A 24888-nucleotide genomic window follows, 5' to 3' on the forward strand; every position below is an offset into this window, starting at 1 on the left:
TTAAAAAAGTCATGCCGCTGTTCATAACTTTGTAAAAAACAAAGTTACAACGCTGGCAATCATGCTGATTGATGACCCCTGACAGCTAAAGGACATTTGCTTGAAACATTTTGTAATTTGCATCTGGACAAACAGTTATTTACGGAGGTCAAGATAAATGTGGCACCCTGTATATGGTTGGCCTTAGTGCAGGAACTTGAACATAAGGCAGCCTGGTCTCACAATACTATAAGTTGTCTTGACTAAAAACGCAAACACAATGGCCTCTGTATAAGTGTGTCACTAATTTGAGGCAGTTATTTCTAACCTGGAAGGCAGCAGGGGGAGTATATAAACAAACATCATTGTACTTTGAGAGTTGTGGAATTCTGAAGATAATAGATTTTCAGTGAGTCAGCAACAACTACCTCAAAACAAAAATAGATCAATATGTAATATTTTAACAACAGAAATTTGTTTATTACAAGCCACCAGAGGCCTCTAAAAACCTACGAGATTAATGTAACCAGTGCCTATTGTAGGATAAATTATATTTCAAGACACTCAGCTGCTTGGACTAGGCAGGGACAGAACTCTAGCCTCCGAGTATAGATGTCAGATGGCCCACCTGGATGTTAACCTTGTCTGAGCCATCTAACACTATTATTCCGAAGTGGATCCGAGCAACAGAGGGTGAGAGTCCTCATATTCATGTTTTCTGTGAAGCCTCAGAGTGAGCATTTGGTGCTGCCTTATACATAACTTTTACATATAACTGTCCCTAACTAGTTTGTACAAAGAGCCGATAAACACCTGTAAAGAGAATTAACATGGGAGAGACAGCTATACTACTATTGCAAGATCATTACTTCCAAGCTCTGAAGATCAACATTCTGCACCGATTCAGTCCTTGCCCTCTGACAGATTGAGAGTGATCCCACGATTTGGAAAATGTTTGTGTGCAACAACATTACAGAATCATCCACCTCTGCATTTTGGTAGAACCACTATCCACGTGAAGACAACCTGGCTGATTCATACCTCACACATTGGTGTAATGGACTGCCATGGCTACTACAAGATTCTAAGCTCTGCCCCAATAGTTACCTCGCATCAAGTGCACCTATATCCTTTCAATAGCTACTCTGACCACCTCAAGATTTCCAAATTCAGGCTCAACAGCCTCCAAGAGACACAAGTAAGTTAACTTTCTGCTGACAACTGTAGTGCACCACTGTTTATATTATGCACTTCAGAAGGAAACTCATTCAGAAGGAAGATACACAGAGTTCACTACAGGAGAGACAGCATAAGCCGATTACTATTCGTTTAAGATCACGCAGAAAGAAAAGGTCCTTCCCCAAAATCAAAACTTTAAATCAAAGACCTACCACCACCCACCACATCAAAGATCGAGTGTTTTAACCCCTATTTTGATTGTTTATTATACACTGAAGTGCCAAAGAAACTGGCATAGGCATGTGTATTCAAATACACAGAGATGCAAACAGGCAGAACATGGTACAATGCCTATATAAGACAAGTGTCAGGTGCAGTTGTTGGATCAGTTACTGTCACTACAATGGCAGGTTATCAAGAGTTGATTGAGTATGAATGTGGTATTATAGTAGACGCATGAGTGATGGGATACAGCATCTCTGAGATAACGATGAAGTGGGTCCCATATGACCATTTCACATTACGTGAATATCAGGAATCTGGTGAAACATCAAATCGCCGACATCGCTGCGGCCGGAAAAAGATTCTGCAAGAACGGGACCAACGACAACTGAAGAGAATTGTTCAGTGTGACAGAAGTGGAACCCTTCCACAAATTGCAGCAGATTTCAATGCTAGCCATCAACACATGTCAGCGTGTGAACCATTCAACGAAACATCATCGATATGGGCTTTCGGAGCCAAAGGCCCACTCGTGTACCCTTGATGACTGCATGACACAAAGCTTTACAACTCGCCTGGGCCCATCAACACCGACATTGGACTGTTGATGACTGGAAACATGTTGCCTGGTTGGACAAGTCTCATTTCAAATTGTATCGAGCTGATGGATGTTTAGAGGTATGGAGACAACCACATGGATCCATGGACCTTGCACATCAGCAGGGAACTGTCCAAGCTGGTACAGGCTTTGTAATGGTGGGGGTGTGTGCAGGTGGAGTGATATGGAACCCCTGATAGACCTAGATACGACACTGACAGATGACATTTAGATAAGCATCCTGTCTGATCACCTGCATCCATTCATTTCCATTGTGCACTGCGATGGACTGGGGCAATTTCAGCAGAACAACACGACAGCAACATGTCCAGAGTTGCTAGAGCGGCTCCAGGAACACTCTTTTCAATACAAACACTTCCACTGGCCACCAAACTCCCCAGGCATGAACATTATTGAGCATGTCTGGGATGCCTTGCAAAGTACTGTTCAGAAGAGAACTCCACTCCCTCGTACTCTTACAGATTTACAGACAGCTCTGCAGAACTGGTAGTGTCAATTCCTTCCGGTGCTACTTCAGACACTAGTCAAGTCCATGCCATGTTGTGTTGTGGCACTTCTGCATGCTTGCGGCGGCCATACTCAACGTTAGGCAGGTGTACCAGTTTCTTTGGCTCTTCTGCATATTTGGGAGGCCAACTTCAAGAAAACAATGTGTGTAACGAATATCACCACTCCCTTCTTCTACATGGGAACCATCAATTCAGTGTTACATCATCATCTCCCAGTAAAATTGTACAAAGCACTGTGGGTCTACAGATAGAAGCAACATTACTAGCTGATAGAGAGGAGACTCTCAAAGTGTTTGAAGTTTACAGAATAGAGTTTACTAGACCCCTATAACCAAAAATATACAGTGCTAAAAACAAGTGTTAGCTTATTCACTGCACTGTGACTAGAGCTATCCACCTGGAACCAACCACCAATTCAACAACAGTTATCAGTTCTTGAAAGCTTTATAGGTCAGCACAGCATTCCATATATTATTTACTATTTGAGGCTGACTGCACAACAATTCTACTGCCACCATTGTACATTTTGGGCAAGGACCACAAAGATAAGACAAATCAGGGTTCATACAAAGGCATATAGAATACAGTTTTTCCCTTGGTCCATTTGCGAGTGAAACAGGGAAGGAAATCACTAGTAGCACGCACCATATAGTAGCTGCGAAGTGTGTATGTTGATGTAGAATATTGAACGACTACTGGTGAACACTGTCTATTACAACACATTATTATTATTATTATTATTATTATTATTATTATTATTATTATTATTATTATTATTATTATTATCCATTATCAAAGTCCCGAAGTTAGCTATGGATCCACTATTCAAGACAATTTACATGAGAAAATCAAAGTATAATAGAGAGAAGTAATTCTGATGCAAAATCTGAACCAGACAAGAGGTATTTTTTTCTAACTGATAACTTTCTGAATCAACTGCCTTACATTTTTTTCATTATAACCAGCAGAGTCCATAACATATGAAGTGGCGTAAGAATGAACATTTCTGAAACCACATAATCCGTAGTTCGTGTGTGTGTGGAGGGGGGGGTGGGGGCACACATTTTTCATATCTCCTCCAAAGCCACTGGAACAATTTCAACCAAACTCAGTACACATGTCCTTTACTGGCAGGCAACAATCACTGTGAGGATAAGAACCACCTACTGAACATAGTTTACCAGATAAATAATGAGATATGTGAAAAATTGCTACATCAGGCATGACATTTAAATGTAATACTTCTGTGCTTCTAACTCAATTGCAATAAATTTCGAAGACAACATCCACATATGCTGCTACAGGCACCAACAAAAGTTTATCATGGTACCATACATAGTTCTGGAGAAATGACATCAAACCCTGAGATGTGTGAAAAACTGCTGAGTATGCATGATGTTTAAATGTATTAATTCTTTTCTACTAATTATTCTTAATACATTCTGCAAACAGTATCAACATATGCCGCCGAATGTACTTACAAGGAAAAATCATTGTACAACACACAGTTCCAGAGATACGACATCAGACATCAAGATGTGTGAAAAATTGCCACATCATGGACGAAGTTTTAAAACCTGTGTTCTTGACTGCTAAGTCACTTCTACAGTTGAGTCAAATTAAGGAAATCCCCGACCCCTAGCAGCACTTTTGGCAGCTTTCACTGCAAAGTGCAAATGGCTGTAAACAAAAACGATAGCCATCAATATAGCGACAAAGACATGCTGCCAGAGAGATGTTTACAGTATGGCATTTTAGACATGCAAAGCATCCGCGCTCAGCATAGAGAAACTGTTTGGGATCATGTTTCTTAATTTGGATACTGTACCATATTTATTTGTACAACTGCTTCATAACTTTTTGTTTTCACAAATACATGGAAATGAAATTTTTTCGATACTTCACTACAAACAGAATCCATTTTTGTTTTTGTTTTAATAGAAAATTGGCAAAATGAATAACCAAGCAATGTGGGGTTTGTCAGTTAGTATTTTATAAATCAGCTAGACTAAATTTATCAGCTTTAAGTGAACAACAAACCACAACTGGGCTTTGGTTTATGAAAAATACTACACGCAGGCTATTTTGAAAAGTACCTGGAACTATTTGTGCTTAAGTCATGTGGATCCCCTTGTTGAGATGGATCTGTGCTGTACTGAAAAATATGGTGAATTATATTCATGCAACTAAGGTAGATAATCAAAGTCTAGAATCTCTCAGTAGTTATGACAATTTGCAATGAAAATTGGCAGCCTCTTTGAACTTCAAATTCAAATAACATGGGGGATAATTAATTTCTGGAAAAATAAAATGTGTTACTATAAAGCTGGAGTATTATACTAAAGAATAGTACAGGTCAAGACACTCAAATACATATATTACATAATACGACATCTACAGAGTAGTTGTGTATGAATATTTTCAAGTAATCAAACCATGAAAACTCCACGTAGGAGCATCAGTGATGTAGGAAAAGATATATTGCTACTTACTGTAAAAATGAAAGTTAAGTTGCAGACAGGTGCAACTAAAACACACTTACACATAAGCTTCCAGCCACGATCTTTGTCAGAAAAGGAGAAAAACACACCGTTCACTCACATCACTCCGGCAATGCCAATGGCATTCTGGCCAGAGCTGCCCGAGTTGATGGTCACGAGCTGCCTGAGTTGACAGTCACGTGTGCACAAGGTATGCTAGCTTGTGCGAATAAATGGTGTGTGTTTTTCTTTTTCTGATGAAGGCTGTGGCCGAAAACTCATGTGCAAATGTTTTTTGATTGTACCTGTCTACAATTTAATGTGTCATCTTTATGGTAAGTAGCAATCTATCTTTACCTACTTTATTTATTTTCAAGTAATGATACTTTGTAATTACCATGCTCCCTAGCCAAACCAATTGTACTAATGGATTCAGAATAATCAGATGAATGATTTGAATAATACAGTTACACTGAGCTAGGACTGGCAATGAAGCTAGAATTTTCATGTATCTACCACATACACTGTGCGAAAAAAATGGGTTCCACTTGGTCTGAATTTGTTGTTATATGCTTCTTGGGTTAAAGACTCCAACCAGTAGGCTAATAGGCTAATCCAGTGGCCCGTAAGGTTTAGATAATTCGATTTTGAGGTAGTTCATCGTCCAGGGAAGTCTCATGATAATGTTAACAGATTAAGCCGCAAAGTAAGTGCATAGATTGCATTGGAGTAAGCACAGAAGAATGGCACAGACTCACACTGCCAAACCCAATCGTCAGTGATACGCAAAACACAGAGTTCAGCTCTGATGACAGTGCTTTAAAAAAAAATGATGTGCCAGCCTGTTTATGCAGCGAAATGTTGAGGCAAGGTCTTGATTCCATCTTAGCTGGGCACAACACAACAGCACATGACAAGTCACAGACTGCCATCTTGCAGAAAATCATTAATGACCACAGAGGAAAAAATATGCTGAGCTCTACATGAAGAACTGCATCCCTTGTGCTCAAACAGCCATGCTGAGTCGACAGCAATTTCTGTTGCAAAGACTGGCTGAAGCAGAGAAAACTTTTCAATTAATTAGCCTAGATGTGCTTGGCTTTTTTACATAAAAATCACAAGGAAAGGAGGTGAGACAGTTGGTCACACTTTTGTCAATTGTTGTTTACTGAAATTTGGCACACCAGAGGCAATAAAAACAGACCAAATTACAAACTTTATGTCTGAATTGTTTAAGCAGCTATGTTGACTACTGTGGGTTAACAAGTTATCAACTAACATTCTTCAACTACATCATTTGCACAAAGAGTGCAAAGGACACAGAGAAATATGCTAATGTTATTATGTGAAAAGTAGCCCCAACATTTGGGACACCTTATTAGAGTGTGTCTTAAGCATGTACAATTCAAAAGGCCATGAAAACATGATTCTTTCACCCCACGCAGCTGCTTTTGGTGTGAAAATACCCTCACCAGCAGAGGATGTATCTTCAGTTTTGGACTTTTAGAAAAGAGTAAAAGGGAAATGGTGTCAAGTGGAAAAAAGAACGCGAAGCCTCTAGAAAGCCAAGAAAAAATTCAATAAAAAAGTGAAATTACACAAGTATCACATTGGGTACTGTGTTATGTTATCTAATGCCCATGATCTGAAGGGGAAAACAAAGAAGTTCATTCAGTGGTACCAACGACTCTCTCAGGTAGCCAAAATAACATCCCCAGTTAATGTTAAAATACTATTCCCAACCCAAACAATTGTACATATGAGTAGAATCCACCTGTTTCTAGGTGAACCAGAAGCACTGGCTCAATTGCTAGCAGCTTCTTCTGAAGAGGGAAGGAGTGGTGGTGGATATGGTGTTATTGGCGCTCAACAGTGTAGTCTTTAGCGCCCGAACGGAAACAACAACGGACGAGTGTCACTAAAATGCAGCAAGTGCAAAAACAGAACTAAAATTAAAGGTGAAAGGCTACATAGGCAGTTTGCATGTCTACATTTGCAAAGTGGAAAGCAGCACATAAAGAGGATAACTGCAAGGGAACGTAGGGGAAAGGGTTAAAATGAAACATATAGCACATGTTTGGAACTGGCCTATTACAAGAATAAAAAGGAGTGGTAAGCCACTCGGCAACACACTAAAAATTCCAACCTAAAATTTTAGGCTGAAGCCCAGAAACATCACAGTACCTTAAAACTTTCTTGACACTTGCCTCATCATCGGCTAAAATCAAGGGCAGATCCCCACTAATATTAACTTACACCCTGACAGAACGATATAAATCACACTCAACTAAAATGTGCCGTACAGTGATTCGTATGCCACAGGCATCACACAGCGGGGGTTCCTCTCGCCGTATTAAGAAGGCATGCGTAAGAGGACAGTGCCCTATGCGAAGACATGTAAGGGTCACTTCGTCACGCCTAGATGACCGGCAGGAGGAACACCACGGCTGGATGGTGGGTTTCACCAACCGCAGCTTATTTTCCCTCACCGCCAGCCATTCCTCCTTCCACAATTGCATATACTTCCGCCGCAGCACAGAAACACCTTGCAAAGGAATAGAACATTGTGTCACCTCCGGTAATCTGCAGGCATCCTTGGCAGCTCTATCAGCTTGTTCATTTCCCCGTATGCCCACATGCCCTGGCACCCAGCAAAAGGGCACTTGCTTGCCCTGTCGTTGGAGGATGTACAGTTGGTCGTAAATCAGCTGTTCCAACTTCTCCGCTGGGTACAGGTTCTGCAGTGACTGTAATGTGCTCAGTGAGTCAGAGCAAATTAGGAAGTTTTTGCCCTGAGTACACCATATCTGCTCCAATGCCTTCAGGATCGTGTAAAGTTCTGCGGAAAAAACAGTGTATTCCTGGAAAAGGCGAATCCTGATGACACTTTCGGAGAACACTACTGAGCAGCCAAGAAAATCCTCCTGTTGGTATCCATCAGTGTATACTACTGTAAAAGCATGATGCCTATCTAAAATGTTAAAAAATAAAGATTTGAAAGTAAAATCTGATGTACTGTCTTTCTTAAAATTTGCCAAATCTAAAATCAGTCTGGGCCTCTGGAGGAACCAAGGTGGATATCTGCTCCAACCTCGATGTGAAACATTAAAACTGGCCACACCCATCTCTAAAATGCAATCCTTTGCACAAATCCCATAGGGCCTTGTTGCTTGTTGCCGGTTGCGAAAAAGCCTTTCCAGTGGAGGCCGTGCAACAGTGTGGTATGCAGGTGTGGATAATGTTTGATTGGCCTGGCGCACCATTAGTAGACGCCACCGGAGGTGAAGTGGCGGTTCACCTACCTCTGCACACAGGCTCAATATGGGGCTCGTTCTGAACGCCCCAGTGGCCAACCGAATCCCCTCATGGTGCACCACATCCAACAGCTTCAAATAAGTGGGTCTTGCAGACCCATACACCGTGCATCCATAATCAAGCCGTGACCGCGTGAAGGCTCTGTAAAACCGGAGCAGACAAGTCCTGTCTGCTCCCCATGTGAGGTGACTAAGACATTTTAAAATAGACAGCGCCTTAAGAGACCGTTTTTTCAGTTCCTTAAAGTGTGGCAGCCACGTAAGCTTAGAATCAAAAGTGAGGCTCAGAAACTTCACCTTGTCTTTAAAATTCAGAACGGTGTCCCTCATCCTCAATTCAGGCAAGCCAAAAATGGAACAAGAACGGTTAAAAAGAACACACACCGACTTATCAGTTGAAAACTTAAAACCACTCTTCTGTGCCCATTCATCCAAACGTCAGAGAGTGAGTTGCAACTGACGAGTTGCTGCAAGTCTTGAAGAAGAGCAAAATACAGAGAAATCGTCCACAAACAAGGAACACTGCACAGGACTTTGCACAACAGACGTAATACTATTAATAGCAATAGCAAAGACAGTCACACTTAAAACACTACCTTGAGGGACACCGTTCTCTTGTTCAAAGCGACTAGACAGTACGTCTCCGACTCGGTACCGAAAATAACATGGCGACAGGGAGGACCGAATAAAATTCAGAAGACATCCACAAAAACCCCATTCGTGGAGCTGCCTGATGATAAGATGCCTCCAAGTAGTGTCGTATGCCTTTTCAATGTCCAAAAATATTCCCAACAGGTGATGCTGGACCAGGAAAGCCTGTTGTATGGCTGCCTCCAGGAGGGCCAGGTTATCAAAGGTGGAGCAATACCTCCTGAACCCACACTGAAAGCAACTAAGGAGTTGTCTGGATTCTAACATCCAGACAAGGCGGCGGCTGACCATCCGCTCCAAGGTCTTTCCCACGCAGCTAGCGAGGGCAACACTACGGTAACTACCTGGGCATGTGCGGTCTTTCCCAGGTTTTAAAAGAGGAATTAAAATTGCTTCACGCCACGAGCCGGGGAAGTGACCGGACATTCAAACTAGATTAAAAAGTCGGAGGAGGATTTCTTTATTTCTCCCTGTGAGGTGCCGCAGCATGCTATAGTGGCTTCTATCCCGACCAGGGGATGTATCACGAGCCCCACACAATGCAGAATACAGTTCCCACATGGAAAACGGACAGTTGTACTCTTCTGTATTGGGTGAGCGGAAGTCAAAACTGCTCCTCTCAGCAACCACTCTGTGGGGGTCGAAAGCTGGATTCTGACTGTCAGTTGCAGTAATAGCTGCAAAATGAGCCGCCATAGACTGGGCAATATCTTTTGGGGTAGTGTGAAGAGTACCATTCCACATTATAGCAGCCATAGGTCATCTCCCACCTCTCCCAGAAATCCTCCTGATGGTCTCCCATACAATGGAACTTCGTGTAGAATGATTAATGGTGTTAAGGAACTGCTGCCACGACCTCTTCTTGCTCTCTCATATAATCCGACGACGCTTTGCCCTCGCCACCTGAAAAGCTGCAAGGTTCTCTACAGTTGGCCGGCATTTGAACCTACGCAGAGCTGCCCGCCTAGCCCTGATTGCACAGCGGCATTCATCGCTCCACCAAGGGGCAGGCTGCTGCTTCGGTTGTCCCGTGGACTGTGGGATGGACGGTTCACTGGTGCAGTGGATCACTTCAGTAATATGATCCACCCATTCCTGGACACTGACCCGATGTTCAAACTGGGCGAGTTGACTATACAGTGCCCAGTTGGCTCTATCGAGCATCCATCGAGGCGGTTTCCTTTCCGGTTCCACTGCATGTGGCAGGTGAATCCGGATGGGGAAGTGATCGCTGCCATGTAAGTCATCAATCACTTTCCATAAAACAGTGTGGGCGATGGCTGGAGAGCAAATTGATAGATCAATGGCAGAGAACGACCCAGTTGCAATGCAAAAATGCGTGCAAATAGGCACTGGTAGACAGAAGAAGCCTCTCAATTGCTCTACCCTTGGGGCAAGTACTCACAGAGCCCCAAAGCATATTGTGTGCATTAAAATCAACACAGAGGATGAAGGGGTGGGGGAGCTGTGTAAGAAGATCACTGAGAGCCTCTTCGTCAAGCACATCACGTGGGGGCAGGTAAAGCGAACATACTGTTGACATATGACGCACATGTACTAATATTGCAACTGCCTGTAAATCCGTCATGAAGGAGAGAGGCGAGGAGTGGTAGTCGGTGTTGACGAAGATACCTACTCCTCCTCGAGCTCTCTGTCCACTCAGGTCGTCCTTTTTGTGGAGGACATAACCACGTAGCTCAGGGGTGTATGTTTCACTGAAATCTGTCTCTTGCAGACACACACACATAGGTCTATCCTGAATCAATAGACGTAGTTCCTCAACATGTGTCCTGAACCCTTGCAGGTTCCATTATAGTATGGGAGCCATCACGGTGGTTGTATTTTCTGCCTCTCTTTCCGCCAAGGTGGGGAGACTGCAGCTGGTGGAGGCTCAGTCTTGGGGCGAGATGATTGCCCCATATTCTCAGACTCCATCAGCTCTGCGGAAGAGTTTGATAAAGCGTCTAGCGGGACCACATTAACATGATCCGAGGGTTTACCAGCCGCTTTAATCTGTTGGTGCTGCTTCACATGTGCTTTCCTTTGTTTAGAGGGCTTTGCTGGAACCAGAGCTGGGGTGTTTATGACAATGCTGGGCTTTGGAACAACATCTGCAATCGGAGATGCCTGGGGGCTCTTCAATGTTAGCTACTGTACCTTTCTCTGCTGTTCTAGGAGGGGCTACAGGCTCTGATACACTTGCTGCCTTGCAAGTGCACTGATATGTGCAGGTGTTCGTGCCAACACTAACAACCTCCATCTGTGTAGATGCATCGACCTTTGGAGGCGGCTTCTGAACAATGGAAGCAAAAGACGTAACGAATGTGGGGGGCTGCATGGCCTTAAAGATCTGTTTGGCTTCACTGTAGGGGATACGTTTAGTTGTTTTTATTTCTTGTATTTTACGTTCCTCTAGGAAGATTCTACAGTCCCTACTCCAAACAGGGTGGCTTTCAGAACAGTTTATACATCTGACAGGCGACGAACAGTCAATTCCGTCATGGGCAGCCTTACTACAGTTGCCACACATCGCTTCTCCTTTACACCCTAGAGTTGTATGCTCAAAATGCTGGCACTTAAAACAGCGCATTGGGTTTGGGACATATGACCGGACGTTCAGTGGAAGAAATCCTGTCTTGATGTGTTCTGGGAGTTTGGGGGTATTGAAAGTAAGAATGAAGGAGTCAGATTTCACCGGGTTCCCATCCAGCCTTTTCATGATTTTCTGAACGTCAACAATTCCCTCCTGAGCCCACTCACTCTTTAATTCTTCTACAGGAATGTCAACGAGATCCCTACAGGTAACAACACCTTTACTGGAGTTCAGGGTGCTGTGAAGCTCTGTATCGATAGTGTATTCCCCCAAGCTTTTAGCTGTTTGAAGGTTAACTGCTTGCTGATCAGTTGATGTTCCAACAAGCAGTGTCCCATTCCGTAAACGCTTCACTGATTTTAAAGTTCCAGCTATTCCTTGTAGACCCTTTTGGATATAGAATGGCGAAACCTTTTCAAAGTATAAATAAATAAATGTACAATGTTTCCAAAGATTTCATATTCATGTCACAGCCAGTTTCAAACAGTATTAAACTGAATGACTACATTCACATTTCATGGCTCAAGGAAAGTATACATCACCCCTGAATTTCACTGTATATCAATGCAAATAAAAGTGCATTTTTTAGAATTTTCGGACGCTACCATTGTCCTTAATCTATGAGCAAAAGGGTTAGTGTTTTAGTAACTTAGCAGATTTTCCAACAAATGTTTCGTGTTATATACAGTTTTCCCTTAAAGAGTGGCAGCTCTATATATTATCTGCATTTATCGTACATTAACTCTACTTTTCGAGTTTGCTAACAACTATGATTAATATCAAAACGTTTTAGGAAACTAGTAATTTCTACAACAGGCTTTTGTGTTGCATTAGCAGATATCTCGTTTTGTTTATCTGCTTCAGTTCTTATATGGAGTTAGCAACTTTTTAGCACCACAGATTAAAAGATAATCAGCAGGCGTAATTTAAAGCCCTTTGTTCACTGCCTTGTAATACGCTACACCAGCCAAAATGCAGCCCTACTTTGAATGCTGTTCTCAAACATGGAAAGAGTTCGTTGACATTTGTAAACAGCTGGAAATCCCCTGACTACAGTCAAATGATTGACAGCTGCTCAGGTGCTGTGAACGGTGTGTTGGAAGAGCTCCCAAGAGTCACATACCTGCGATATCTGTACCAGAGTTACCTCAAGTACTATCCTCTTCTGTGGATTCTGTCTCCTCTGCAGAAAGTACAGGGTCTTTCATTGCCTGTCCACTTGACTGTGAGTGTCACATCAGTGATCTAGATGTCCTGGATGGGGACCAAGCTATTGTGCCAATGTCCCTAACCAACAAGTTTGAGGCGCTGTCTTTCACTGAAACTGAGCCAGTGGGACTCACGTCATCTGTTTTGGGGAAAACTGTTTTGTCTGGTGTCAGGAGGAGGGTATGGTTCTATTAATCATCGGCATTTCAAATGTACAGTGAATGACAGAACTCAAATGGAAAATTGTAGCAAGGCAGAGGAAAGGACACCAGGTGCATTCAGTGTGTATGCCTGGAGGCCTCATTCAACATGCTGAACGGGTTATTCCTGTGGCACAAATTGGAACAAATGCACCTGTCATCTGGGCTCCAAAGTCATTCTTGAGTCATTCCAGCGACTGGCTGAGAAGGTTGAGAAGACCAGCCTTGCACATGGAGTGTCAACTAAGCTCACAATTTGCAAAATTGTCCCCAGGACTGATCATGGCCCTTTGTTTCGGACTCAAGTGGAACGACTGAAACAGATTTTGAAGGTTCCGTGACAAGCTAGGCTGTAACTTCCTGGACTTGCACTATAGGGTTGAGAACTATAGGGACCCCCTAAATAGGTCAGGTGTGCACTACACATCAGAGGCTGCTACTCAGATAGCTGACTGTAAGTGGGGTACATAGTTTATATTATTATTATTTTTCCATTTATACTCTCCATCCAATCCAGATAACAATGGCTGCAGGAAACCCAGAAGTATCAGTTTAAGCCCAAAAGAAATGCCTCCCAAGGTGAGAGTATTAAAATCCTAATGGTAAACTGCCAAAGCTATTGTAACAATGTGTCGGAGGGTGAAGCACTCCTGAAAAGAAGTGAAGTTCACACAATATTAGGTACAGAAAGCTGGTTGAAACCTGAAATCAATAGCGGAGATATATTTGGGAAAAATTTAGATGTATTTCGAAATGATAGGCTAATGAGAACTGGAGGTGGTGTATTTGTTGCAGTAGACAAGAAACTCAAATCAACCAAGATAGAAATTGAAGCTGCATGTGACATTGTTTGGGCAACGGGTGGGCATAAAATGATAACTCGATCCTTCTATTGCCCACCAGACTCATCTCCTGACGTAGACAAAAGCTTCAGAGGAAACCTCAGTTCACTTGTACATAAGTTCCTCAGTCACTCTGTAATCATCAGTGGAGAATTTAACAATCCAACAATTGGGAAAATGACAACTGTTAGTGATTGATGTGATAAGAGATCCTGTGAAACTGATAGTTACGGACCGTGTTCATGATGGAAGCATATTGGATCTCGTGGCAACAAATAGACCTGACCTCTTTTAGGATGTCCACATTCGAACTAGTATCAGTGACTAAGATGTGGTTGTGCCAACAATGATTAGCACAGTACAAAGGACTACTAAAGCAAACATAAAGATACATATGTTCAGTAAACTAGATAAAAAAAGTCTAGTAATGCTTATCTCAATGAGGAACTTCAAACTTATTGCACAGGTCAGGAGCATATGGAGAAACTCTGGCTCAAGTTTAAAAGAACAGTTTATGACCCACTGGACAGATATGTACCCAGTAGAACAGTTCATAACAGGAGGGTACCTCCACGGTATACAAACACTGTAATGCAACTTCCAAAGCAACAGATTACTGCATAATAGGTTTAAAACAAAACATAGGGCTTTATATATACAGATGCTGAATGAAACACATTTGGCAGTCAAGAGAGACATGTGTGATACCTTCAATGACCAACATAGCAGAATATTGTCAAATGATCTTTCACAGAACCCTAAGAAATTTTCGTGGCATGTAAAGACCTTTAGTGGTACCAAAGTTAGTGTCCACTGAATGAGACAGGAACTGAAGTTGAGGGTAGCAAAGCAAAAGCTGTAATACTGAATGTTCCCTTACAAAGAAAAACCCAGGAAATTTGCTCCAATTTAATCCTTATACAACTGAAAGAGAGAAACGAAATAACTATAAATGTCAGTGGTGTTGAGACACAGATGAAATCCTTAAAGTTGAACAGAACTCCAGGTCCCGATAGGATCCCTGTCAGATTATATGCCAAATTTTTGGCTGAGTTAGCCCCTCTTCTAACTATAATCTATCATATATCCCTTGAACAAAAAACCATGTCCAGTTCTTGGAAAAAAGGCACGGGCCACAACCATGTACATGAAGGGTAGTAGAAGTGATCCACAAAACTACTGCCCAGAATCCTTGACACTGATTTGTTATAGAACATTATAACATATTCTGAGACCAAACATAATGAGGTATCTTAAACAAAATAACCACCTCAATGCCAACCAGCACGGCTTTTGAAAGCATCAATCATGTAAAACCCAACTAGCACTTTTCTCACATAATATACTGAAAGCTTTGGATCAAGGCAACTATGTAGATGCAGTGTTTCTTGATTTCCGAAATGCATCTGACTCAGTACCACACCTACACTTATTGCCAAAGTATATGATCATTTAGGATACCAAGTGAAATTTGTGACTGGATAGAGAACTTTTTGGTAGCAAGCACACAGCATGTTATCTTGGACGGTGAGTTATTGTCAGATGAAGTAACATCACATGCGCCCCTGGGAAGTGTGTTGGGACCCTTGTTGTTCATACTGTATACCAGTGACCTTGCATATAATATTAATAGTAAAATCAAGCTTTTTGCAGATGATGCAGTTATCTCCAATGAAGTTCTATCTGAGAGAAGCTGCATAAATATTCAGCCAGATCCTGGTAAGATTTCAACATGGTACACAGACTGGCAACTTGCTCCAAATGTTCAGAAATGCAAAACTGTGCACTTCACAAAACAAAAAATGTAGTACCTCTGAATATAATATCAATGAGTCACTGTTAGAATTGGTCAACTCATACAAATACCTAGGTGTAACACTTTGTACGGATATGAAATGGAATGATCACACGGGTTCGGTCATGGGTAAAGCAGGTGGTAGGCTTTGGTTTATTTGTAGAATACTGCAAAAGCGCAATTAGTCTAATAAGGAGACTGCTTACAAATCACTCATGCGACACATCATAGAATATTGTTCAGGTGTGTGGGGCTCTTACCAGATAGGGATATTAAACGTATACAGAGAAGGAAAGCACAAATGGTCATAGGTTTCTTTAATCTGTGGGTGTGTGCCACAGAGACACTGAAGGAATTGAAATGGCACTCTCTTGAAGACAGATGTAAACTATCCTGAAACGGAAAGTTTCAAGAACTGGTTATAAATTATTACTCTAGAGGTATGCTAAAACCCCTACGTGTCGCTCACACAGGGATCATGAGGAGAAGATTAGAATTATTACTGCATGCACAGAGGCATTCAACCAACCATTCTTCCCGCGCTACATACATGAATGGAACAGGAAGAAACCCTAGTAACTGGTGCAGTGGGACGTACCCTGTCATGCACCCCACAGTGGTTTGGTGACTACAAATGTAGATTCCTTAATCGTGCAAAATCCACACCTTAATTCAACAATGTAGACAGCTGTAATGGCTAGATAACGCGCCGATACAAATAATAATAATAATAATAATAATAATAATAATAATAATAATAATAATAATAATAATACGCCACTCTGCAGCCTACTGGCAAAGAAACGAATTTAAAATGAAGAACCGCAGGTACTGATAGTATATGATTGATTGATACTTGCAATCCGCCTTTATTTAAACAAAAACCTCAACTCCCAGGAAACTTCAGTTCCTCTGCACAGCACAAAACAGTCATGCGGAAACAATAATTCGCGAAGCATATTTGTCAATATCTGTAATAACATTCACCCAATCAGAATTAGACTATGTAGTAACATGTCTCCATGTATATTCTTTTCAGGAATAAAGATACAACACACTGCTTACTTACAAAGAATTCGTATCATCCATCATAAAACATAAACTCTCAGCCACTCAGTTATAAACAAAACTCGATTCAATCAAGGAGGCCGACGCCACAAATTTCAAAATCAAATACCTGCCGCCACTCCCTATTGGTCAAATTTTAAGCAATAGTCGACATGTAGCTATGTCGATAATCGATATTCGAACATACACACCGAGGTGATTGTGGCAGTCTATTCAACCAAGGCCGCGCTGTACAATGGACATAGTACCAAGTTGGGCAAATTTCTTCCACAATGCAACGCTGTTTTCGGGTCCGTTAACGATATTTATGACAAAAGTTGTAGGAAACTAGTCATTTTTTATTACAGGTTTTTCTGTTGCCATAAAACAAATTTCATTTTGTATAGCACCTAAAGGTTCAACTGACGTCACGTTACGTCCCATCAAAACATATCACAATTTATTTCAAACGGCGGCATCCAATCTGGCGTCACGCCACGTTGCGGCATGTCAGAGGGTGGTATGAATAAAAAAGAGAACATTCTCCGGAGAAGATTCTCAGAACAAAAGAACATTCTCTGAGAAAGTTCTCAATTTCGTGAGAATAAAAATTCGAAGCATATTTTCTGTCGATGGAATTCTTCTCACCACCACCCCTCCTTCTTGAGAAGTTTCTCTGTGTGTGCCGTCTGCCGTGTCCAGCACAGTACGCACGCAGAATACTACGTTTCATTTAACTCGCTCAACCAGATAAACTATTCAGTGTAGAAATATGGAACTGGCATCATTGTGTTCTGTAAGAATTGCACTACGTTTCGATTTTACTTTTATGTGCAGCAACGAATTATTAAGAAGATTAAACAAAAGTCACACACGCAACAAATGTGTCGCTACAGCTACTGGCATAGTGCAGTTGCATATATCAACCACAAAACTCCGCTTTTAGTAGCGCAACTTCAGAGACGAAAATTTTGTCACGCCACAAAAGTTCAGCTTGGTTGAACTTTCTTGCCCCACATTCCTACCATCACTGCTCCGTGGGGGCAGTATCGCGAAACATGAGCATTCTGTCGCAGTTATCGTGCAGTAAATGCTGCTGTCCTCCATTTGACTTTATTGTGTTTTTGTTTTGTTTCTGTACAAAGTGAAAACAATTTTCGGCAGGTACACGAAAAGAGCCCTATGTCTGATTTTCTGCATCAGTGTGTGTGTGTGTGTGTGTGTGTGTGTGTGTGTGTGTGTGTGTGTGTGCAATATTTGCAAGCCATTGACATGTCCCATGAAGAAATAAATTTAATATATGTAACCAAAACGGCGAGTCGTGTCAACTTCGTAATTTATGGGACCAAACATTCTATAAATTGTGTATTATGTGCAGGTAATAGCTTAAGAGTTTGATGTGACAGCTGTTAAATAATAATTAGTTATTCGAAATGCTACATCAACGAATACAATAAGATTCTAAAATTTTGGAAGAGTGGCGTGTCTGCAGATGATATTTACATGCCAGCTATTGGTTAGTTTGCCACTGCAAACAGCATTTTCGTCTCTTGAGTGTTATTTCTTTTACAAACGTGTTTGTTTCCCTGATTTATTCCTGTGCAAAATCTATTTTGGGATCCAGCATTTGGGTAACGCCTTCCTTGTATTTAACTCTTGTCACAGCTCTAAGGCCATAGCCTTCACTATAACATTTATACCCGCCCATATGATTTTAATTGATGCCATATTGAAAGCTGTGAAACTATGTAGAATTTGTGGCATCCTGAGTGAACATTATAATGCCACTACAGTAAGCCACAAAGTGTGTGAAGCTGGCTTTACAGACAGTTTACGAAAATGCATTTTCGTGTGATGTTACCCAATTTTCGACATGTGGGAAACTTTTTTGTTACTGAAGTTAGGGAAACACATTATGCAAGCGAAACCCTAAGCCACAACATTGTCATCTACTCCAAACCTGAACCACTAGAATATTTTGGTTGAATGGTCTGATCGTGTGTCAAGTAGCCTACGTAAGCGGTCGTTCATGCGGTTCGTTACGAGAAAAAGATTTGTAATAAACCAGTTATAATGTTTCTGGTCCGCCTACTTATTTCTAACATTAGCAAAATATAAGATTTATTCTCTGAGAAAACAAACTAATGAACATCTGGCATGTCATTGACACATTAGTTTGGTGTATACTTAAGTCTTCTCGGAGACCAGTCTGAAAAGTTGGGTCTGCTAAATAGCAATGTAAAAATGTTTTAATTTTCATTCTGCTGAAAGACAGCCCCCTCTTCTTTCATAATTTTTCTGGAAGGAAGCTCGCCAGGCAAATATTGATTCTATTGCTAAACCTGTATAAACTTCCACAGTTTCTCTCTTCAGTATCTCTCTTGGCCATGTATATACTTTTTTTTGCTTTTCAAGAAACCTAAATTCTGCCATTACTACCAAAAAGTTGGTAAAACTTAACCTTAATAAAAGATACTCAGCTCAGAGTATACTACAGAGCGCATGTCAAAAAAGGTGGGATGTTCTCTGCTAGTGAGAACCTCCTCTAGTTTTATTCATCCGAAATCAGAGAGTTTTCTTTGTTTTGAGCAACTTCTTCCATCCTTTTACTCAAGGCTCAAGCTGAGAATGTTCTCGGGTGAAGTATATTCTCTGATTCGCTTTATTCATTTCAACTTGAGATCGTTCTTCGAAATTTCGAGTATAAAGTATATCCTTCATGTTATTCATACTACCCTAGGTTTCATGGGATGAAAGTTTTGATGGCCAACGTCATCGGCTCTTGATCACGTGACTCCGAACTCATTTCCTCCCAACACACAGCTGTGCACTCATCTTCCATGCTTCGTTTCGTCATGCTTTTCGTGGTTGATATCAGTTGCTGTTCTAAGTATTTCTTATTCGTTATTTTAGTTATTTCCTGTAAATTGTTTCATTTCATTATTTCCTTTGTTAAAATTTATCATTTTATAATGAAGAAAGATTAACTGAAGCAGTGAGGTAGCTGTTTGAACTGTACAATATGAGCGAAAGGAGATCCTCAATTCATGTTAGGAGACAAGCATTGTGGAACAAATAAAGAATGTGTGAGGTCTGATACCTAACTATCTTAAGCCTTCTCACATTTCTGTTATAATTATCATAGGCCAGAAATGTTTTCAATAGCACTCCTAAATCAGGTGCCCCTTACATTTATAGTGCAGTCAGCATTGCAGCGTAATGCCGCGGAATTTTCGGCGTAAGCAACTGAAACATTTTCGCTTTAGTGATTTGTTTACATCCTTTGAAATTGTTATGAGGTACAATTACAGTTAAATAGTTTCTCACGTCATGTTTGGAATTTTCTGCACATGGGGAAATAAAAGGTGAGAACTAACGTAAACTACAACATTTAATGTTTCCTAACGGGAATAAGCCGTCTGCCAATGAAATTGTCTGTTCGAAACCGTTAACGGCGCTATTTATGTGAGTAAATAGCATTATCAAAAGTTGTTCATTGCTGTTATCTTCTCTGCAAGAACCAACCTGTATTTTAAAGTGAATTTTTATACATATCGGTATTTAATATTTTACAGTGAAGTGAATTGCAATATTGTTTCAAGTTGAAACGAGAAAGTACTGTGGGTGCAATCAGATTGATTAGCAAGTGGAATTTATCTGTTTGTTATCAGGCATTTGCAATGTTTGATAATGAACTGGATTGAAATCTTCAGATAATGTACCAGTGGCAAAATGTTTTTTGTGTGAAGTATGTATGAAGTAACATATTTGAGTTGTTTGTTTAAACATATACTTGTAGCAGATATATATACTGTTAAGTGGCTCTGTCAATATTTATGTAGTTTCACTAGCTAACCCCAGTACAAATAAAGCACTTGAACTATTAAAACCTAAATAAAAGATGTAAAGGAAACCTATAAATCTTGAATGAAAGACATTGAGGGAGACATGGCCATCTCACAAAAATCTTCATTTTACTGGCAACTAAACTTAACCTTAAATAAATCAGCTTTTCCCGAGATATGATAGCAACGCATAACACTGTGTCACTTTTAGTAGCTCGGCGTGATATTTGACGCACAAAATGAAAAAAATTGATGTTTTGATAGTCTTAAATTATTTATAAAATGCATTCCTCACTCTTTTTTCCATTGTTCTGCACTTCCTCCCCTAATACATAAGTTATCCCAGCAAGCTAAAAATCATATGAGACCAAAAAACGTCATTTCCACATAAATGTGGGTTCCAGCATGTACGTACATAAGCTGTCTTGTTCTGAATGTGCTCTTCCCCTTTAACAACAGTTACGAATCACCTTGTAAATACCTGGCTTGGCCTGTGTCAGAAGAAGGCAAATGCAAAAAGGTAGGGGTCCATTAATCATTGGCAGGTCAAAAGCATGGTGAATAATGGTAACCCTTGGTCAAATGGCAGCAAGAGATAGGGAGATGTACTAGGTATGGTGTTTATGCGTGGGGTTCTCATCCAACATGTCAAAGTGGAATCCCAGCAGCCACTGAGGGAACAGGGTGCTGCTAACAGCAGATTATGGTCCACATTGGAACAATTTGTGGTTGTGTTGCGGGCTCTGAGGTCACACATGGATCATTCTAGCGTCTGGCAGAGAAGGCTGAGAAGACCGACCTTTCACATAGAGCTTCAACAAAGCTCACAATTTGTAGCATTGTCTCCAAAACAGATTCTGGTTCCCTAACTTTGAGTCGATTCTAAGACATCAAACGTTCTGTGTCAAGATAGGCTGCGATTTCCTGGACTTGCACTATAAGGTTGAGACCTGTAAGTTCCCCTTAAACGGGACAGATGTGCACCACACATGAGAGACTGCTACCCAGGTAGCTCACTGTTTGTGGGGTATACACAAGTTGTTTTTCTAAGTTAGACGACTCTCTGTGTGTTCCAGACAACAAGAAGCACTGTAGGAGACCCAAAAATATTAGTGAAAGACCTAAAAAGACAGCTGACGGATTACCTCAAAACTCATAACATCCATGACGAATATCAGTCAGGCTTTCGAAAGCACCATAGTACAGCAACTGCATTAATCAAAGTGACTGATGACATTAAACATGCTATGGACAGACGTGAAGCTACTATCCTAACACTGCTTGACTTTAGCAAGGCTTTTGATACAGTTGAATTCGATATATTACTAATTAAAATGAAACATCTGAATTTCTCAAACAGCGCAATACACTGGTTCGACAGCTACCTCAAAAACAAAAGTCAACAAGTCATTTGTGGGTCGGAAAAGTCATCATGGAAAAACGTGCGCTCTGGAGTTTCCCAAGGCTCCGTCCTTGGTCCCTTACTCTTCTCACTATACATTAATGATATTTCTTCAGTGATTCACTCCTGCAACTACCATCTATATGCCGACGACATCCAACTGTAAGTAAGTGCAAGCCCCAAGAACATTGCTGACGCTGTAGCGAGTATGAACGCAGATCTTTGCTCTGTTTCTCGATGGGCACAGAACCTATGTCTGAAACTAAACCCCAAGAAATCCCAGGTCATACTTATATCTGATCCCAAGATAATCAGCCGGTACTTTCGCGAAACAGTCCCTCAAATACTCCTCAATGGTACCCAACTACCATACCAAAAAACAGTAAAAGACCTTGGAATAATCGTGGATGAACACCTAAACTGGGAAGAACAAAGACTCACAGCTTGCCGGAAATCGCTCTCCTCCTTACATGCAATTCAAAAATATAGAAAATTATTTCCAACCCATGTGAAACAAAAATTAGTCCCAACACTAGTCTTGTCTAATCTTTGCTACTGTGATGTAGTTCAACACGGCACAAATAGTGAAAATTCTAGATGCCTCGAGCTAGTGATGAATGCTTGCATTAGATACGTGTGCAATATTCGGGTGTATGATCATATCAGTCCTTCATACTCCCAGCTAGGTTGGATACGCCCACGTAAGGCACGTGATCTCCACACGATGTGCTTACTTCATCGATTTCTTAGTCACTGGTGGCCCAATACTTATCTTCTCACGTTAAACACCTATCATCATTCCACAATCGCAATACCAGATCGGATACGTCTAGCATCTTGGCTGTACCTTTACATAACACAAAATCTTTCTCTGTGTCATTCTCCATCTCAGCCATACGACTATGGAACACGCTCCCCTGTGATCTGCGTCTTATCCAGAACCACTCAACATTCAAGAGGGAACTCAAAACTTACATATTAAGGACAGTATAGCCACCATTGTTGAGCCCCTCTCATCTCTTTCTTTCTCCTTTCCATCACAGCTTCGAATTTTACCATTCTATGTCTCTGCCTCTAACCTATCTACCTCTTATATATCTCTTTCACCCCATTCTATCGTCTTATGTCTCTGCTCGATGAGAATAACTCACAAGCTGCAAGAACATAACGAGAAAATTTCCAACTAACAATAGGACTGACATTCACAAAAAATAAGTATGTTTACTTTCATATACATAGTCATTACTATTATTATTATTATTATCATTATTATTCTTGATTGTTATAATTTTTTTGATTGTTATAATTATCATTGTACTACTGTTATAATCTTTATTTTTTCTTTAACATCAATACTGTATAATAGGTTATGTGTCCTTAATGTTATGTAGAAACTGTAACTCGTTCAATCTGAGTATGTCTGGTTAGGTGTAAGAGAGAGCCTGAAGGCCCTAATCTTGCCAGGTAAAATAAATGCATAAATAAATAAATAAATAAATGCCCAATGCCCTTAGAGGTGAGAGTGTCAAAATCCTAAAAGGTAACAGCTGAACAATTAGTAATAAAGTGTCAGAGTTTGAAGTGCTCCTGAAAATCAGTGAACCTCAACCTAGGTGCAGAAAGCTGTTAAAACACGAAGTTGAAAGCGACGAGATTTTTGGGGAAATCTAAGTGCATATCGAAAGGATAGGCAAATGGGAACTAGAGGTGGTGTATTTGTCACAGTAAACAAGAAACTCAAATTCACAGAGACAGAAATTGAAGCTACAGGTGAGATTGTTTTGGCAAGATTCAGTATCAGGAGAGGACATAGAACTGTCCTTGGATCCTTCTATCAACCACCAGACTCACCTCCTGATGTAACTGAAAATTTCAGAGAAAACCTCGGTTCACTTGGTCAAAAGTTTCTCATTCATAATGGCCTTACTGCTTTAGACTAATCAGCCAACAAACAATTAGGAAAATTACAACTATGGTGGTGGTGGGTGTGACAACACGTTCTGTGAAACATTACCAATTGCCCTCTCTGAAAACTTCTCAGACCAGATAGTCTAGAGCCCCATTCATTGAGGAAATATATTAGATCTAGTGAAAACAAACGCACATGACCTCTTTCAGGATTTCCACATCAAAACTAATATCAGTTACCATAAGGCACTTGTAGTAACAGTGGTTACCAGCGTAGAAAGGGTTACTAAAACAAGTAGAAAGGTGTATATGTTCTGCAAACTACAAAAGGATGCGGTGGTGTCAGACATGAATGAGAAACTTGAAATTTTTAACACCATACAGGAGAATATAGAAGAAATGTAGCTTAACATTAAGAGCATAGTTGACCATGCACTGGATAGATATGTACCTAGTACAAAAGTTGGTGATGGGAGGAGCCCTCTATGGTATACAATCACTGTAAAGAAACTTGTCAATGAACAGAGACTAGGACATAATAGGTATAAAACAAAGCAAAGAGCAGTAGATAGAGAGGTGCTGGCTGTCAAGAGAGCAATGCGTGAAGCCTTCGATGACTACCATACCAGAATGTTGTCAAATAAACTTTCACAAAACCCAATAAAACTCTCTTTGTACGTTAATTCCGTTAATGGTACCAAAGTTAGAGTCCAGTCACTCACAGATAAGACAGGAACTGAAACTGAGGCTAGAAATGCAGAAACAGTTATGCTTAATTCGGATTTGAAACGTTCATTTACAAAGAAAAAGCGAACACGGGAAGTACAAGGAGATTTCCCAATTTAACCCCCGTACCACTGAAAAAACGAGTGCAATAAGTATTAGTGTCAGTGGCGTTGAGGAAACGGTGAAATCGTTAAAACTGAACAGAGATCAACAGCCCAATAATCCCCTTATCAGATATAATACTGAATTTTGGCTGAGTTATCTTTTAAGTTAATCTGTCGAAGATCTCTGAACAAGGAGCCGTGCCCAGTAGTTGGAAGAAAGCATAGGTTATACCTTTCTACAAGAAGTGTAGTAAAAGCGATCCA

At 40.8% G+C, this 24888-nt stretch overlaps 1 protein-coding gene across 4 annotated transcripts in view; it reads right to left on the reverse strand.

Moving 5' to 3' along the window:
- Positions 1 to 16817, reverse strand: part of LOC126321732 (protein regulator of cytokinesis 1-like) — a 208369-nt gene extending 191552 nt beyond the window's left edge. Inside the window, exon 1 of one of the 4 annotated variants that reach the window (XM_049994214.1) lies at positions 16662 to 16817. In XM_049994214.1, coding sequence (XP_049850171.1) covers positions 16662 to 16684 — 23 coding nt within the window. In that variant the 5' untranslated portion in view covers positions 16685 to 16817. Of the gene's footprint in view, positions 1 to 3989; positions 4189 to 16661 lie in introns of those variants that run through there. The other 3 variants (XM_049994212.1, XM_049994210.1, XM_049994211.1) reach the window with 3 other exon arrangements.
- Positions 16818 to 24888: the final 8071 nt, after the last annotated feature.

The sequence above is a fragment of the Schistocerca gregaria genome, chromosome 2, assembly GCF_023897955.1.
Source record: "Schistocerca gregaria isolate iqSchGreg1 chromosome 2, iqSchGreg1.2, whole genome shotgun sequence".
NCBI classification, from domain to species: domain Eukaryota; kingdom Metazoa; phylum Arthropoda; class Insecta; order Orthoptera; family Acrididae; genus Schistocerca; species Schistocerca gregaria.